This window comes from Thunnus thynnus, chromosome 18, assembly GCF_963924715.1.
Source record: "Thunnus thynnus chromosome 18, fThuThy2.1, whole genome shotgun sequence".
NCBI classification, from domain to species: Eukaryota; Metazoa; Chordata; class Actinopteri; order Scombriformes; family Scombridae; genus Thunnus; species Thunnus thynnus.
In genome coordinates, this window is record NC_089534.1 from 18,644,729 (window position 1) to 18,661,516 (window position 16,788).

At 38.4% G+C, this 16,788-nt stretch overlaps 3 protein-coding genes across 8 annotated transcripts in view; 1 reads left to right on the forward strand and 2 right to left on the reverse strand.

Annotated features, from left to right (window-relative positions):
* Positions 1 to 1,002: 1,002 nt before the first annotated feature.
* Positions 1,003 to 3,861, forward strand: dynlt1b (dynein light chain Tctex-type 1b). The gene is made up of 6 exons (XM_067572224.1): positions 1,003 to 1,111; positions 2,054 to 2,167; positions 2,369 to 2,410; positions 2,778 to 2,901; positions 3,000 to 3,077; positions 3,635 to 3,861. The coding sequence occupies exons 2-6, from the start codon at positions 2,141 to 2,143 to the stop codon at positions 3,703 to 3,705; spliced, it is 342 nt and encodes a 113-aa protein (XP_067428325.1). The 5' UTR covers positions 1,003 to 1,111; positions 2,054 to 2,140; the 3' UTR covers positions 3,706 to 3,861.
* On the reverse strand, positions 3,855 to 12,215 carry tmem181 (transmembrane protein 181). Of its 2 annotated transcripts, none has more exons than XM_067572222.1 (17): positions 11,937 to 12,215; positions 10,563 to 10,666; positions 9,191 to 9,258; positions 8,619 to 8,709; positions 8,379 to 8,497; positions 8,021 to 8,137; positions 7,774 to 7,854; positions 7,483 to 7,582; positions 6,942 to 7,072; positions 6,757 to 6,848; positions 6,608 to 6,665; positions 6,318 to 6,420; positions 6,176 to 6,227; positions 6,002 to 6,084; positions 5,607 to 5,696; positions 5,436 to 5,502; positions 3,855 to 5,321 (listed from the first exon to the last, which is right to left on the reverse strand). In XM_067572222.1, exons 1-17 carry the CDS (start codon positions 12,068 to 12,070, stop codon positions 5,237 to 5,239), a joined length of 1,575 nt encoding a protein of 524 aa, XP_067428323.1. In that variant the 5' UTR covers positions 12,071 to 12,215; the 3' UTR covers positions 3,855 to 5,236. The 2 variants fall into 2 exon arrangements, with proteins under 2 accessions (XP_067428323.1, XP_067428322.1); XM_067572221.1 differs by lacking the exon at positions 11,937 to 12,215 and adding an exon at positions 10,924 to 11,035.
* A 2,781-nt stretch (positions 12,216 to 14,996) lies between these two features.
* tulp4a (TUB like protein 4a) overlaps positions 14,997 to 16,788 on the reverse strand; it is a 29,247-nt gene continuing 27,455 nt past the window's right edge. For all 5 annotated transcript variants that reach the window (XM_067572936.1, XM_067572932.1, XM_067572933.1 and 2 more), the window contains exon 14: positions 14,997 to 16,628. In XM_067572936.1, coding sequence (XP_067429037.1) covers positions 16,512 to 16,628 — 117 coding nt within the window. In that variant the 3' untranslated portion in view covers positions 14,997 to 16,511. The remainder of the gene's footprint in view (positions 16,629 to 16,788) is intronic.

Consider the following 16,788-nt stretch of genomic DNA (forward strand, 5'->3'; position numbering starts at 1 on the left):
ATACTTTAATTTACCTTTCCGAGCTACGCTGTAATAAAGATTAAGTGAACTCTGTCTCCCTCTGCTGAAGAATCGGGTAACTGCACCCCGTCTGAACTTCAAACTTTACGTTGCACTGTACTCCAGCATACGTTTAAAATGCCTATTTGCAATATGGTAAGAGCATACGAGAATCTGAGCAAATGTGTACAATGAACTAATATATGATATAACCCGGTTCCCGTTTAGTGCAATGAAACTAAAGATGTGCTCAGACTGTGCGTTAAGCTAGCAGCACAACTGTTTCGACTTCCGGTATGTTTGTTTTTTAAAAAAACAGCAATATGTCGAAGCAAACAGTTAACTAACGGAAAAAATGACCTTCATACACGAATTACACCATTTTAAACTACTGTTAAAACTACTTTCTGGATTCAAACTACTGCTTCCCGATTCAAACATTGTGAAAGTAGACATGAGAATTGTTGAAAACGACTTGGTGCTATATTTGTGCCTCATTCTAATCACAACGTAACATGAGAAGACGAAAGAGATGGATTTTAGATTTCCAGCCACCGGACATGACAGGACAGACGAATCAGAAGTTACCTTCTCCATTTCCAATTGGTTGATTTTGTGGCACCTTTGTAACGTTGTGCCAGGTAGAGCCAGAGAGCAAAAGTTGAACATGCAAAGATTGGAAAGAGTTTAAAGGGGCATATCACTAAAACCGAGTGAAAGGACTTATTATTACATGTTAATATGAATAATAGTTAACATGCAAATATATTTATTGAGAACAAATTCGATTTTTGTTTACTCAAACCAAATTAGTTTTTGCTTGCGTATTAGTTAAAATATAATTGATGTGCTTGCAAAGTATGTTTTGTCTGCTTTGTCAGTGTCTGTTTTTCTCCAAATCTCCCATTGCTCGCTAAGCAATGAGGTACAAATATAACAGCATAGACTTTTCCAGCTAACTTCAAAATCAATGTGAGCTTGCGTCAAAGACCGCACTCCAAAAACCACCAATAAAAGATGCAGGTGTATCTCGGGAGAACCTCAACGCTTGTTAGTTAATAACAACGACATAAGGAAAAGTGCAACAATCCAAGTCAGCTTAGTCTAACAGGTGGGCGCTACTTTCATAGCTATAAGTTATTGAATGACTAAGTTATAACTCAATTCTAAGTAAAAAGTTGAAAGTTTAACTTCAGCGAAATTTTAGCTAGCATTTGAGTTAGCCTAACATAACGTTACACACGTCGCAACACGAAACGACCATTTCAGAACATTTTGTTTCACGCTTTGACATTAGTTTGCAGCAGAGCCAAAAGACTGAGCAGAAAAAATAATAGAATAAAGAAGCTAGTTCGTAAATGCACCGACCTACCTGAAATTGTCGTCTTAACGGCGAGAACTGGCGGTTACTAAACACCAGTCAGCAAGAGTCCCGCGATATTTTCACGTTACGCAACGTTGTATAAAACGTTTGCTACATCTGACCAGAAGGGGGCGATGTGTGCCTGTGAGTTTTGGTTTTATCCATAGACTGTTTAAGGCTTTATCCCCCTATGGTTTTATCAAGATTTAGGTAACCCCAATGGATGATATTTTTGCACCATTTACACAAAGTGTTAGATATCGTAGCAAAAGCCTTATTGCTGTTTAAACCCACTTACAGATTTGTGAAACTTTTATTTTGCGTATAAAAACAGAAAAAAGGCGATTTCACTGATATTTCTCCATCGAGACCACATTAGAGGTCCAGATGAAAAACCACTACACTTAGACTCGTCACATCTGGACTTCGAAATCACTGTTTTATTGAGTCCTGGAGTCTCCTTGTGAATCTAGTCATCTTTCTCCATCTAGTCATTTTTCAAGATCCTTCAGGCAATCTGTTCAGTGACCATAGAATTTTTTTTTTTTTTTTTTTTTTAAATCTTTATCTGTAATAATGTGGTGAACATGGCTTACACTAGAACACAGTGTTCACTCAGTGCTTCAATGAGCCCAGCTATGAATTTAATGAATGCATATTTAGTTTTTTTTTTTTTGTTTTTTTTTTCAGTCGGTTAGTGGCGCCTTTATTCCGTAGAAGTGGGGCCGGAAGTTGTGTTGTTGGGCACCCTGTCTAACTTGACGGCTGGCAGTAACCATGGATGAGTATCAGGCAGAAGAGGAGGTAGGGTTCATATTTTAAACTGACTTTTGCCTTTATTTTATCATCTAGAAATAACCCCCAGATACTGCCACGAAATGTCACCTCAAAAAGTTTTTCCAAGAGTGTAAATCTCAGATAATCGGTTTGTTAAAACGTAGGTTTGCTAGGCACGGCTAGCTTTTTGTTCATTAAAAACACTCTGTTCTGTATTTCACCCAACAGACTGCTTTCGTCGTTGATGAAGTGAGCAAAATTATAAAAGAGGTAAGCGGAAAAAACAGTGTTACCGCCCTTTCGTTTCTTTCCACAAAGTTAAGGTTTGTTGGTTAGCTGCTACGGCTAGCTAGCAACGTTGTATTTAGCGACCCGTTGGTTGCTATGGACACTGTACGGTTGCTAGGCACTGTCCCTATCTCTGCCTACAGACCATAAAACAGGATAACTGTTAATAAACTGATAATTTCATGCATTATTTAATACACTAACCTTTTTATGGTGAAGTTATATGATATGTTAGTGACTATAAAGTCGTGGATTTCTAACAGTCTATTGCAGTGTAATTGTAAGGCTGTTATCAGTTATGAAGACATTGTGTGTGTTGATCAGTCCTTAGTTTAAATTGTCTCTGTAGTCAGTAGAAACAGCAATAGGAGGAAATGCCTACCAGCACAGCAGAGTGAATCAGTGGACCACTAGTGTAGTGGAGCAGTGCCTCAGTCAACTCAGCAAGCTGGGAAAACCTTTCAAATACATCGGTATGTGTGCTGCTGCCTCACAAATAATCTGCTGATGGTTCTTGTGCTCTGAAGTTGATATTACAAGACCGTGTGTATTTGTGTGTGTTTTCCCACAGTTACCTGTATCATCATGCAGAAAAATGGAGCAGGACTGCAAACAGCCAGCACATGCTTCTGGGACAACTCTACTGATGGTAAAATGAAACAGCCCCGCAGTTTTTAACCCGTACATACTGTTCATATTCTGACCCTTCACAGTATGTCCTCATAATTAGCCTCTATGCAAAACTTGTGAACTACAATCTATTTTTCGCTCATAAATACCTCATCAGCCATTAAAAAATGGGCGATGAATTCTTAATGAAGCTTTCAGAGAGCAGAGAGAGTGTATTCTTCAGGTTTTACACTATATTATGGCACCATGTTACCGAAAACAGGAGACAATAATGATTTCAATCAATGTTATTGAATGCGAAGAATGCAACATTTTTGAATTGTAATTTTTTACTAATATTTGCATGACAATCCTGCAAATGAATAATACAGAGGTAATTTCATTTACAGAGTAGATCCTGAACAGTACTTGGTTCAAGTGCCAAGAGCAGTATAATTGAAAAGTAATATTTTCCCTTCTGTCAGCAACTGTCAGTGTGCTTTTGAGCGAGATGCCTGTTAACCTTTTGAGTGGTCTGTTGTCACTGACTTTAAATGTGAGGGTAACACTGAATTTATTGTTTATTGAACCCAACAGGAAGCTGCTCTGTGAGATGGGAGAACAAGTCCATGTACTGCATCGTCAGTGTTTTTGGGTTGTCGATCTGAATCAACTGCAATATACGTGTTTAAAAGACTTTTTTTGAATAGGCACAATTTTGTGTATTTTTGAGAATCAGCTTGTTATATTTGGCCATGTTGGCTATGTTTGAATAAAATGTGTTATATGTTAAGTGCAATTAATTAAAACAATACTATGCTGTATATACTTTGCTTTATTTACAAGTGACATGACAAGAGTGCTACATGTACAGCTTTTCATCTCATAAAGCAACAGATAATGCAAGAACTTCCAACATATCAGGACCCACAACAACCCCATCTAACCGCCTTAAACCAACAAAAGCTACATTCACACTGAAATAATCAAACATGTACATATATTGTATGTCAAAGCACTGACAAATATGAGACTGCAGCCCATTTAGAAGAAAACAGGGTGATGTAAAGACAAGGCACCATCTTGTTAAGAATACGTGTTGAGATATTAATTGTAAAGAACAGAAACACTTTTGTTTTGGCTATTTTTGTCCATAAGCTCCAGCTTTATAAAACAGGAAAGGGCAGCGTGTGTCTCATTTTACACATATAGGAACATTGTGTAGTGGAAAAAGAACAGATGACTTAAAATAATATCTAAGTAAGAAGTGTTTAATATGATAGATCAGTAGTTCATTAAGTGTAAAATTCATGTAATTCATCAAAATCCATCCATCCATCCAGGTAATCACAATACAGTATCAAATGTTATCAACTTTCAGCAAAATAAATAAAAAAAAAAAACCTTAAACAAGTGCAATTACAAAGCTGCTTTCCAAGGAAAGAATTGGTAAGCGGAGTAGTCAGAGGTCAGTGGTACCTACTCCAGTTAAGGCTCTCTCTGTTATCTTTATTTTAACATGTCTGAGAACAAAGAGGTTTTTGTCGACAGCCAACGCTGCTATGGCACTTAAATTCCCCATTATTCATTAATCATGTCATTTGCTGGCTGTTAGAGTGAACTTATGGCTGCTGCAGCATGAGCCTGGTTGACTCAGCTTTGGCCAGATATACGCGTTATTCTCAAACTGTCAAGAGAGCGGATAGGAATGGCAAAAACCACTTACAAAGTATAGAGTGGCAATAGTGGTTCAACAGAAAGCATTAAAAATAACATTGATTGACCTTTACACACACACACACACACACACACACATACACACACACACACAAATCCCCAATTAATATTAGCACTTTTCCCGATCATTTACAGCCATCAGGTTGTGATGAAATGCTAGTTGTGAAGGAAAAATAAACACTACAAACTGCTAAAGATTGTACCATTTGACAAGCATTTCTCTCGTTTTCAATGGGACAAAGCATGAACAGTGAAGAAAATAGCTTGACGTGCCTCCCACTTTCAGTAAAATTACAGTACATTCAGTAGACACGGAACTTTTTAAAAATATATTTATGTACACTTAGTGGTTTTGTATTACCGATGCAAATACTCCTTATTTACACGTACACATGACGGTTTGTTGTATTGTATTCCGATAGTTGCCAACAGGGACGCAGAAGAAGAGCAATCAGAGGTCCGTCAGTCACTGTCAGTCTCATCCTGGTATTTGGCGGTTGCTTTAATAGCACGTCCGTTTTGTAAAGGCATCTCTTCATAATCGCTCCTTTACGTGGACAAAGAAACATCAGGGGGTTTATGTTTGTTTACACTGAATACTACCTGCCAAACTGTGAGGATTAAGGATTCACAAAAGGCGATTAAGTGAACAAACACTTACCCGTATATTACTTCGTCATCTGAGTCATTTAGCATAGAGAAAGCAGGATTATCCTTTAACTGGGAGTCTGGGAAATAAAACAAAAGCAGATGTGTTGATGTATTAACTCATCGACTACAGAAGAGTGGAAAAACTTTAATTCATGAGTAAACATTGAATAAAATTACTTACCATAAAGAGCATTTTTGGAGGGGGAATACACAAACGCTAACGTGTACAAGTAGAAGTTGAGTAGGCCATAGAAGGATAAAAATTCAGCTGGTATGTCAGGAGTTAAGGGATAATTACTTGCTAGTTAATTTCATTTATACAACCTGATAGAAGCAAAAAAGAAAGCAAAAGAGAAAGGATCCCTCTTTCAAGACGCACAGATATAAGATAGATATGTACAGAATAAACCAAAAACAGAAAACTGACAATATGGAAAACCAGGATGACAAAATTGAGGATGAGGATATGAAGACATTGAGAAACAAACAGACTTGGACCTGAGCATTAACATGTCATGTTACGTGGCATATCTAAAGTGAAACTGTGGTTAAGATGAACACTGTTTTAAAGGATATAGTTTTGGTAATGAGTAGATAATTCAGCCACAAAATTGTCTTGGAGAGCCTTGGCACCAAACCTCAGGTAGAGAATGACCATGCTGCGGGAGAGAGAGCAGTGAGGACAGGATCATTAAAAAGCAAATTCAATCAGAGGCTGCTTTTAGGTTTTTGTGTTTTCCTGAAGCACACCTTATAACGAGGACCACAAACGTCAGTGCTGTCAAAAACTTGAGCCGGAGATCTAGAGATAGAAAAGAAACGGCACGTTAATATTATTATAGTAAAAGATTAAGTCATATTCAGTGCAGAGAAGTGTGATATGGTGCGATACCTGAGTAGGGCATGTTCTTCAGTTCAGAACAAGCTCTGAGGATCAGGAAGATCAGGTACAGGATGTAGAGGCAAACTACGACCAGGAAAAAGACCTTCATGCCCTGGAGAGAGAACATGGGACTTTATTAAACTGTTGGGCAACCTAACGTCACTTTTTCATGATCTCCATCTCAAACATCAAAAGTGTGTGAAAGTGATCAGGATCGGATCTGGAGCTATCAAAAACTCCCACTTCATCAATACAATCCAACTCACTGCTTTAAACGCCACTAAAGGAAACAGTCTCACCTGAAAGTTCACTATGTCCACTTTGTACTGGTAGGTAGGGTCTTGGAGTTCATTGACCCTATCAATCCAAGAACGGAGAGGAGATTGTTTCACTCGTACTGTCATTCACAGTTTGAATCAGGCTGCTTGTGGCCAGAGGTTATACTTACGTTTGCCATATTCCCAAAGTAACTGCAGAGAGCCACAGAAGACCCACAATGACCAGCTTAGGCAGGTAGAACGTCAGGCATTTCCTCTCACCCTGCAGAAACAAAATAAATCACATAAAAACAGATTTTAGAACAAGCTAAAATGAGACCAAACCATTTAAGTGTGGTAATAATAGTGAACCCACCTGCACTCTGATGCCATGATAGACACAGAGCCAGAAGAGCAGCAGGGCACACAGGAAGAGAGCCTGAAAGAATGCATCCAACGTCCCCGGAAACCAGCTGTTCACCAGGAATGACAGCGGGAAAAATGGATCTGAAGAGCAAAGTAAATAAACTTAAAATCAGCACAACACAGCTGTATTATGTAAACAAATAAGACTAGTTTCAGGCGAAAAGGCAAGTCTGTAAAAATGTGCCTTAGACAGGATTTAAAAGCAGAAACGGTGTCAGCAGATCAAATACTATCTGGAAGACAGTTCCAAAGCCGAGGTGCCAGTACAGCAGACGACCTTAAAGTTGGACTTAAGGACAGAATACATGTAGCATTTAACAATTGAAACCATCATTCTCTTGCTGTGAATTTAAAAACTACTGCTGCAGTAATTAGGTGACTTACTGGGAATAATGGAGTGTATGAGTGTGGACATGTGTAATACAATTTATCTGATACATGAATTAAAAAGGGTAAAAACTGATTTGGAGATGGATAATAATGAAAATCACCGTTGTAGAGTAGCAGCAGTGGGAGCAGGACAGACATCCACTTCTGTTCTATGCCCCAGTCCCTCATAGAAAACTTCCTCAGTGAGTGAGCAAACATACACTGAGACACACAGAGAAAAAAATATATATTAGTCATGATGCATTCAGGAAAAGTCAGGAAAAGCTAAAACTATTACATTACACTTGTCATCTTTTGTTTTCTGTCACATTTTGCACAGAGAGTGTATGTTATTCTAGTATTGTGAAGTTAATTTAGATGAAGAGCACCAAAGAAATGACATATGCTCTTACCGTCACCATGAAGGTCAACACCACAAAGACAAACCGGAACCAGATCTCCACTTGTGAAAAGACGGGATTGTATGTTTTCCACTGAGGGGAATTTAAAAAAAAAACAAAAAACAAGAGAACAAAAGGGAGATAAAATAAAAGAGTAAAGAAACTGTGAGTTCAAGAAATTCTGAACAACATCCAATGCAGCAAACCAAAAACAAATATCACAGAGTTAGTTTATGAGCTGCCAGTGTTTGTCACCTACCACAAAGGTGACCTTGATTTCATATGTGATATTTTCAAGGCCTTTGAAAGCGACCGTGACCTGGTACTGGGTGTAGTTCAGGTATCCCAGGTGCAGCACGATGATTTCATCACATTTCTGTACAGAAAGTCAAAAAAAACGCTGCGTCACTGTCAGTTCCGTCAACAATCTTAACTGTACTGTGGATTAATGAACTGAGGACATCACCAACATGATGATCAATTTCAATCCTGCACTCTACACTACAGCGTTATTTTGAACTATAAGTACCATTTCCTAAACTCATACCGCTGCGCTGGTCGCTGCAGCCTGACTGAATGATTTATGACAGTCCAGCATATGAGACAGAGAGACTTACAGTTCCGCAGTGTAGCGTTCGTGATCTCTGGTGCACGTTGTTGACATACATCACACTGGCATCCTGCATCACTCCCTTTAGCTCAACGTTGATCTCAAAAGGCTGCTGGAAGTCACCCACTGACACGGAGAGCAGTAGAAACACGCTGTTATCAACCAACGCCAAGTATGTTTGCACATTAACAAAAGAGAAAAGCTATTTGAGGTGTGTCAAAGTTTGCTGCTTTTTCTGTCATTTTACCGTTACTGTGTTCAGCTTGCATTGCACAGGTGAGCCACAGCTGCTGGTTGTAGGTGGTTAGAGGAGGAGAAAGTAGATGGAAGGGCCCAGTCTGAAAACAGACATTGAAATTCATAATTAATTTGCCACACATTATAAAGGATATTTACCATGACTGACAATTGTTGAAACACACAGCATAAAATTCCAGTGATTCTATCTTTGCTTATATCACAACAAAAAATCCAAAGATTTTCTCTAACACACAACGACATAAAAAGGTGGAGGGATAAGGGTGTGAAACACTGAGTAAAGAATAATGTGATACAAACAAAACTTTAGCATTGCATTTTACTGTATGTCTGTGTCGAGTTATATATTGCAAGACAATCACCTCATATAAATACAATTCACACAGAAATACATGGCCTTAAAATGGCAAGACACTTCTTTTTCATAAGTTGTAAGTTGTTTCACTACAATAATATATGATTTGATGACAAAACTACTTGATTTAGGTTGTCATCATTAAGCGTTGCTGACAGTTGCAGCAAATATCACCGACTTGCTATTATAACACCTTTTCCTCTTACCTTAACTGTGAGGTTTTTGGAAAGTAAATGTTCCCCATTGTGCTCTTGCTTAGAGATAATCCTAGGACCTACAAAAATTAAGAAAGTACAATTAATGCATTTTTCTCAAAATTATGCCCCCATCCAAAGTGTAGTAAAACCCTTTTTGAGCTAAAGATGTAGTGTACAGAAAATAACATGGACAAGTCATATCTGCAAATATTAATATCTGTATCAATAGTGATATCTGACTGATTTAAACTTTAATGGAAATCTTGACTACCTGGAGAACTGAAAATTAATCCATGTGGATGGTGTCTGCACCTTAAATAACTCAGTTCTTGGGGAAAAATAGACCCTAATGCAACAAAAACTGAGATAAACAAATCTACCAATTAGAAAATGTTCTTGTTTTTCCTTCTCTCATCTTTTCTTCTAAATTTAAATGAATTTAATGAATGTTGCACTATAAATGCTTTCATGCTAGAGAATTTTGCAAGATTCAGATTGGCAACATTTATTCAGACATGAATCAACATGTGTGGTACAAGAACAGGTTTCGACACAGACGAAAAGGAAAACTGGTGATTTTCATCAAGCAAACACACAAGTTAAAACAGAAGTCAAGAAAATATGGCAAAACCTATCTTGCTCTCGTGTTGTGCCTTTTGTGTTTTTAAATTTGGTGGGTTGAGCAAAGATTAACTTCATGTACACAACAGTAACACGTGTAAAGGTGACATGAAATGTGCTTAAGTAAGATTCAGCTTTGCTAGTTTTGTTAGTAATTTCCCCAATACTGTTAATGATTGATAAAGAAAAAATATACAGTACTGTGCAAAAGTTTTAGGCACTTACACCTAAAACTTAGGCATGCTAGATTCTTATCCATAATGCAAAACCATCAGGGAGGCTTAAGATTGATCCAAAATATATTCTACGGCATGACAATGACCCCAAACACACAGTCAGAGTCATAAAGAACTATCTTCAGCAACAAGAAGAACAAGGACGTCCTGTAACAGATGATATGGCCCCCACAGAGTCCTGATCTCTACATCATCGAGTCAGTCTGGTATTACATGAAGAGACAGAAGCAACTGAGACACATAAATATACAGAAGATCTGCGGCAACTTCTCCAAGATGACTGTTTGTGTTCAAAGGGGTGCATCACAAAAAAATAGAGAACCACTGGCAAGGAGCAGAGTAGTGGCAAAAAGCTCCTTGCTCAGTTATTCTGTTATCGGAGCTTGATAACAGTGACTTGTGGAATCAGACAGAATGACTCACCTCCTCTCTCTATACCTGAAAACCCCAAAAGCCTGCTGGCCAACACCAAGCTTGGGTTAGTAGCACTGCTGTAACGTTAAGTTAATGTTAAATAGCCATACCTGCAATCCCAATGAAGACTGTGAGGCCGAAACAGATCAGGAACACCACGAAGACCAAGACAAAATGTCTTTTGGACAGGGTGTACAGCCGCATAGGAGCCAATCTGCACCGGGGAGACATTCATTAGAGTTAACACACACCAGCTAAAGACCAGAACTCGGTAGGTAATGTTTGTCATATGGTTATACTGGTGCTCAATAGCCTATGGCTCAGGTGCGGATATGTCAACACTGCTAGCTTCCATGCTAGTTTACGCTAGTAGTAACAGATGTGCAGAAGAAAGCTATAGAGTGATTTCCACAAACTTATAAAAACGGTAACACATCTCTGGTGTGTCTGATGAACACCTGGCACACTTACAGCTCCATTCTTTTCGGTTCGCAGTCTCGGGGGCGAGAAAAAAAACGTTAAATTTGCACTGTGAATCTACATCCGTGTATCCACGTCAGTCTGCGACAACTGGAACGCCGAGTGCGACGTCATCGAATGGGTAAGCGTGATCACGTGACGTCAGCGAGGGGGAAAGGGAACGTGAAAGTGAACAAGGGTGCTGATTTAAGTGAGTAGGGAACAAGGTAGGAGGAAATCTCTCCGTCCTACCCCCTCCTCCTCCTCATTTGGATGTACGTGCGTGTTTATAAAGCTGTTTTACACGCTCCAATGCGGTACATTAATTAGATATACTTTTATTTGTGTCTAAGGCTTATTTTATTCGGCCAAAAAAAAGGTGACTAGCGGCTATCTAATTAGCTTTGACGGGGAGAAAACCGCTGGCGCATGCGTAGCACGACGATATCAAACGTCAACATTACCTTTTAATTTCTAATGGGCTATTTAACCAATATTAGGTAAAGTCTTATTGTTTGAAAAACAAAATTAAGGTTTTAAAAAAGGCATATGATGTTTTACCATAATTAAATGTGTATTTTGAGATTAAATTCCCTTCATAAGACAACACTTGTTGCCTCTAATAGGAGTCAGTAGGCCTCCACCACGTTTTAAAATGTAGGAAATTTCCATGTTATTTAGCCAATTAGTAATATATAGTCATATGGGGAAATACTATGTATCAGTGGCGTTTCTGTTTTTCACCTTTTCACTGATATTTTCTTGCACTATTCTATTTATTGAAAATCACACTTTCCATTTAATCTGGTATAATCTGAGATACATCACAGCATCGAAATTCCAAAGGCTACAGTAAATTAATTATTCCAAATAAATCACCATCATAACGTTACAGACCCACATTATATGAAAACTGTTAAGCTTATTCACAACATGCAGCCAGGAAAATAGCTTGAATACATCACGCAGTGGGAAATTGATTATTTATTATTGTGTTGTGTTGGTGGGAAAACCAGCGGACGCACCTGTAAAAACGGTCATCTCGGTAAGGTGTCAGGTCCTCCTTCAGCTCGTTGTAGGCCTCCTGGATCTTCCTACAGAAGTATTTCAGCTCGCTGTACAGAGGGTTTTCCAAGCCGGACGAGTAGTCGGTGTCCATTACTACACCGTGCCGTCTGTCGGCTGAAAAATGGCGATGAGGGAAGACAATCGGCGGCCTTTAGAGGACAGCACAATGTGGCCTGTCTGTATTGTTCCCTCGTTTAATCGAAAGTGCAGCCGAAGCTGTTTTGTTTGTGTCGGTTGAAAGAAAGAGAAACGAAGAGGGGACGACACCACATCGCCTACACGCTGGAGGAGGGTCACGTGATCAGAGTTCAGCACCACGGACAGAGACAGACAGCTGCTTCTAATTAAATAAATACGGTACATAGATAGAGAGATATCCCCCAGGGGTCCTTTGAAGGGATTTCAGGGGGTCCCCAGCAAAAAGGGGAATAATTTATTTTCACTATAATTCCATCCATAAGTAACACAATGACAAAATGTGACTATTCTGGCCATGGGTTTCATTTACTTTCTGTAAGAATACATCTAAAAGCAAAGATCTTATCAGATGTGGGTCACTGGTCTAATTTGTGTCAGTTTAGGGGTCCTTGACCTGAAAAGGTTTGAGAACCACTGCTTTATTGATCCCAAATTGGTAAATTCTTGTGTTACAGCAGCAGGTTATCCAGGCATTGCACTGGAACAGTAAACGCACATATCAACATTAGAAGAGAGAAATATAAATCTATAGAAAAACACAACAAATAACAAAATGAAACAAAATAGCTTAATACAAAAATATAAGAAAAAACCTTAGCATACACTATAAATATAATAAAATATAAACATAGGATAACATACTATATACATTAGACAAGTTAGTAAAGTTGTTGAAGTTTTAGAAATGCAATGAGGTAGAGGAGGAGTATAAAGATGTGCAAATTCAGTGCAAAGTTGAACCAGTGTGTTAGAGGAAGAGCTCTGCTGTCTGTCCACTATGTGGTGGGGAGGCTGGTCAGGATTATCTATAATGGATAACAGTTTGTTAAAGAGACATCAGTGTGGAGAGGCTCATGGGTCAAAAGTCTGTTTTGGCTGAAGCAACCCAGAAGTTCTTTTACATGATCTGTGCAATTCCAATATTAACCGAATAAGCAGCCTTTTCTTAATGCCTGAACCCAGTCATCGGATAAGTAATATGTCATTAAGGTATCAGGAATCTCAAATTTAGTCACACCAATCTCAACCAATCACATCTATTGCCCATTACTGATTCCAAATGTTAATTCAAAAGATGCTACATTTACATTTATTCATTTGGCAGCTTTTGTCCAAAGCAACTTATAAATGAGGTACATGCTCATGATTTTGATGTAATATGTCATCATTTTGAGGAAAAAACAGATTTTCCCCCCCACAAATCTCAGAAAAGCACAGGTGTTATTAATAATATTAATGATGTCTGCAGTCTCTGTAGGTGTGTCAGTTCCAGGATCCAGGAATAGTGTTCACTCACCAGCCACGTCTTACTGGGACACTTAAATGGAACAGAGCCGTCATTGAAATTATTAGTTCCTCCTGTGCTTTTCCTGCTGAGTCAAAATGTCACAAAATGTCAATGAGGCCGCTTTATGTAAACTTTAGTCCAATAGCTGGCTGTGAATATATTGAGGAGACTAGACAGTATTTTTTCTTAAAACAATGACGTTTTATTCAAAAAAATGCGTGACATATACAATTATAAAATAATTTACATGGCATGCCTTACTATCCATTCACTATAAACGTTCAGTCACCAAATCAGACTCCGATTTTTTTTTTTCAAGTGTTTTTGTCATTTAAGTCTACATCTACAAATACAAAGCACATATCTTTTCTAAAGAAAAGCCAAATCCTACAATATCTACAACAGGTCGTCTCATTAAAATCAGTTGAAAGTGAATCCTTAACTTAAGTCCGTAGGCAATTCTGAACATGAACTCAGTGGCTTACACTTGTGAACTTGTGTGAAACGATGTGATTGTGTAAGAAGCCATGACCGCACACGTTTGAAGATAATAGATTTAACACTGATGGGATTGGTAGACTGCACAGTTGAATACAGACACACCTTGACTTGACAGTTACACTCTACATAACTAGTCTACCGACTACACTAAACTGAGCACTTACTCATTCACATCTTTTCCATTCAATGCAAACTTCACAAAACACAGAAAATGTGCCCGTTCCCATCCCCCCCACCCCCACATTCCCATCTCACGATTTGGGCTACACTTGTAACAAACTTTTATCAACACAAAGAAATGTTCAGAAAACTCCACAATATACAGTATGTATAGATACTATATCTCCTTTTGGAAATAATCTCATAAATAAAATGTACAGACCAGCAACTGGGATGCTGAACTTAAAGAACGGTATTAAAACTGTGGTCAAAAGTGATGACAAAGGATTCTTTTTCCCTAAGAAAATATTGCACAACTAACACAAAAATATGGATTTTTTTAATGCCATGCTCATGTTCTTTTCATTTTTTAGGATCAGTAGAGACTTACTTTTTTTTTTTTTCAATCCAACACCCTGTCTGATAGACATGCATCTCATTGTGATACAAAGATCACACTAAAGAAGGTAATAATCTCATCAATTCAGAGACCATAACTGGTCCAAAGTGATAGCTTTCTTCTTCTTTTTTTTAAAACCAAGCATTAAGTTACACTTCCGTCTAGGCCCATTTCATCAACTTTAAATTTTAGCAAATGCATATTTTGGCACAAAAGTTTGAGGTGACCCTAATCAGCCTAAATATCACTTCTGTGACGTTAAGTTTCATATTTTTACTAATAAAACCTATTTGTGATATTTGCAGTGTGTCTAATAATTTCCTCCTGACCTCGTTCTGTGTTCTCAGGTCACTAAAAACACAAACGTCACTGCCTGAAAGAAAAAAATAAACCAGCTTTACAGATTTCAGTGTCAGCTTACTAAATGAACAGATCTCAATAGCTTCATCCTTCATTGGAGTTATGACTTCAAAGATTCAGTGAAAATGATTTCAGCTTAACTGTTGTTGTTTTTTTTTTTCTTTTTTTTTTCCATCTTTTTTTTTGTGGTTGTAGCTGTTGAGTTAAACAGTACTACAGCTTCGCTCCACACCTGAAATTACACTTAAAACACAGTGGAGACAGGTGTAAATAGACATCTGTCAGAGTCACCCAAGTCTCTTAACAACATTTACATATGACTGATATGTATTTACATGACTTCTGAAGAGAGTATGAAATGGCATAGGAGAAATATACAAAAATATTTCCTGTACCTTGCTTACATATTTAGTGTGGTCTTCAAGAGCAGGGACAGCCCACCCCTCCCTCCCTCCAACTACACACTCACTTCACAGAAGTGACAGCAGGTGACAAATCACTTCATGCCAGAGGTTACGTTGTTGAATCCAGGCTTTGGCGATGTCTTTCGCGCCCATGTCACCATATTGTAGATATTTCATTAAGTACAGGATACGTCAGTCAAAGCTATTCTGTACACCCCCTCCCACCTGAATTCTCCAGATAACACAGCAATATTCAAATTCAGCCACCAGTCTCCCAAATAAAGCAGGTAAAGTTGAAAACCATGTTGACAGGGTATGAAGATTGTATATCACAAACAATGACAATAATGTTAAAATTCATATAAGAATAGATAAACAACAAAATGTACATATAATTTAATCCATGAACAGAGTAACATTTCTTCGTCCTTCAGAGTCCCAGGAAACCATGTGGAAAAGACTGCAGCTCACCTCAGCTATTTACTACTTTACCTTCCCAAGTTTTTAACAGTGAAACACCTTTCACAACTGTGAAATGTGTGAACTCTTAATGCTCCTAGATGATGCATATATCTAAACCTCAATTCCAGCCTTAACAGACTGAGATGGTAACAAAAGGAATGGCAGAGAGCGAAACAAAAAGACCCTCCTACCCTCCACCATGTTAAGTCATTTAATAAAATCCTAAAAGCAAAAGCAGTATAATAAAGTGGTAACTGTTTCACTGAAGTTTTGTACAGCAATGGATTTCAGTGCCCAGTAGTACCTGTGCGCTCTGGGGAAAACAACTTTGATCTCCAGAGTGTGGTTTTCAAGTATTACTGCTGCCTCTTTTGAAAACTGCACCTTGACAATTCCTTTCTCAGTTAACCGATTGGTTATCGTGTCTATAAGCTTCTTCTAGCTAAAGCAGCATTTATTTGCATGATGATCACCAAAGCTCAGCTCTTTGGCCATACATGCATTGCAAGGCGCCACTGACTGCCAAACGGAGCAAATCTGAGGGCATCCTTGGCAAATGCAGCCAATGCTTATTGCACCAACTCAAATGGCAGCATTGTGTAGTGCAGCGTGATTGTATCTCTCTCTCTCTATGACCAGGGCTGATTTTAGTCTTCTCTCCAAAATCAAAGTTTATTAATCTCAAATGAAACAACTGTGCCCCTTCAAAAGATTGCATTAAATCCCAGATATAACTCAGGGTAAGTAGGGATGGGACATCTCATTTGAGGCGTTGAGTGACATTGGCTAAAGCCACTGCAAAGGCCTGCACAGCAGAGAAGGGATACTGGAAGTCCAGGATGTAGGCATTGCCATCAATCCTGCCAAACTGCATCACCTGTGGAAAAAAAAACAAAAAACTGTTAGCACAGGAAAAGATGGTGAGAAAATTTCCTGTACGCACAACAAATATTTAACGCCAACTTTCAAATAATAGTAGAACACTTGTAATTTCAGCACTAGGACATCACGCAGTGTGTGATATTTCTTGAACTAGA

Coding starts and splice junctions, on each gene's coding strand:
- dynlt1b (XM_067572224.1), top strand. CDS start 2,141: ATGGATGAGTATCAGGCAGAAGAGGAG. Junction 2,411..2,777: donor TGAGCAAAATTATAAAAGAG/GTAAGCGGAAAA, acceptor TTGTCTCTGTAG/TCAGTAGAAACAGCAATAGG. Junction 3,078..3,634: donor CTGGGACAACTCTACTGATG/GTAAAATGAAAC, acceptor TGAACCCAACAG/GAAGCTGCTCTGTGAGATGG.
- tmem181 (XM_067572222.1), bottom strand. CDS start 12,070: ATGGACACCGACTACTCGTCCGGCTTGGAAAACCCTCTGTACAGCGAG. Junction 9,259..10,562: donor AGTCTTCATTGGGATTGCAG/GTATGGCTATTT, acceptor TAATTTTTGTAG/GTCCTAGGATTATCTCTAAG. Junction 6,666..6,756: donor ACTTTGGGAATATGGCAAAC/GTAAGTATAACC, acceptor TTGGATTGATAG/GGTCAATGAACTCCAAGACC.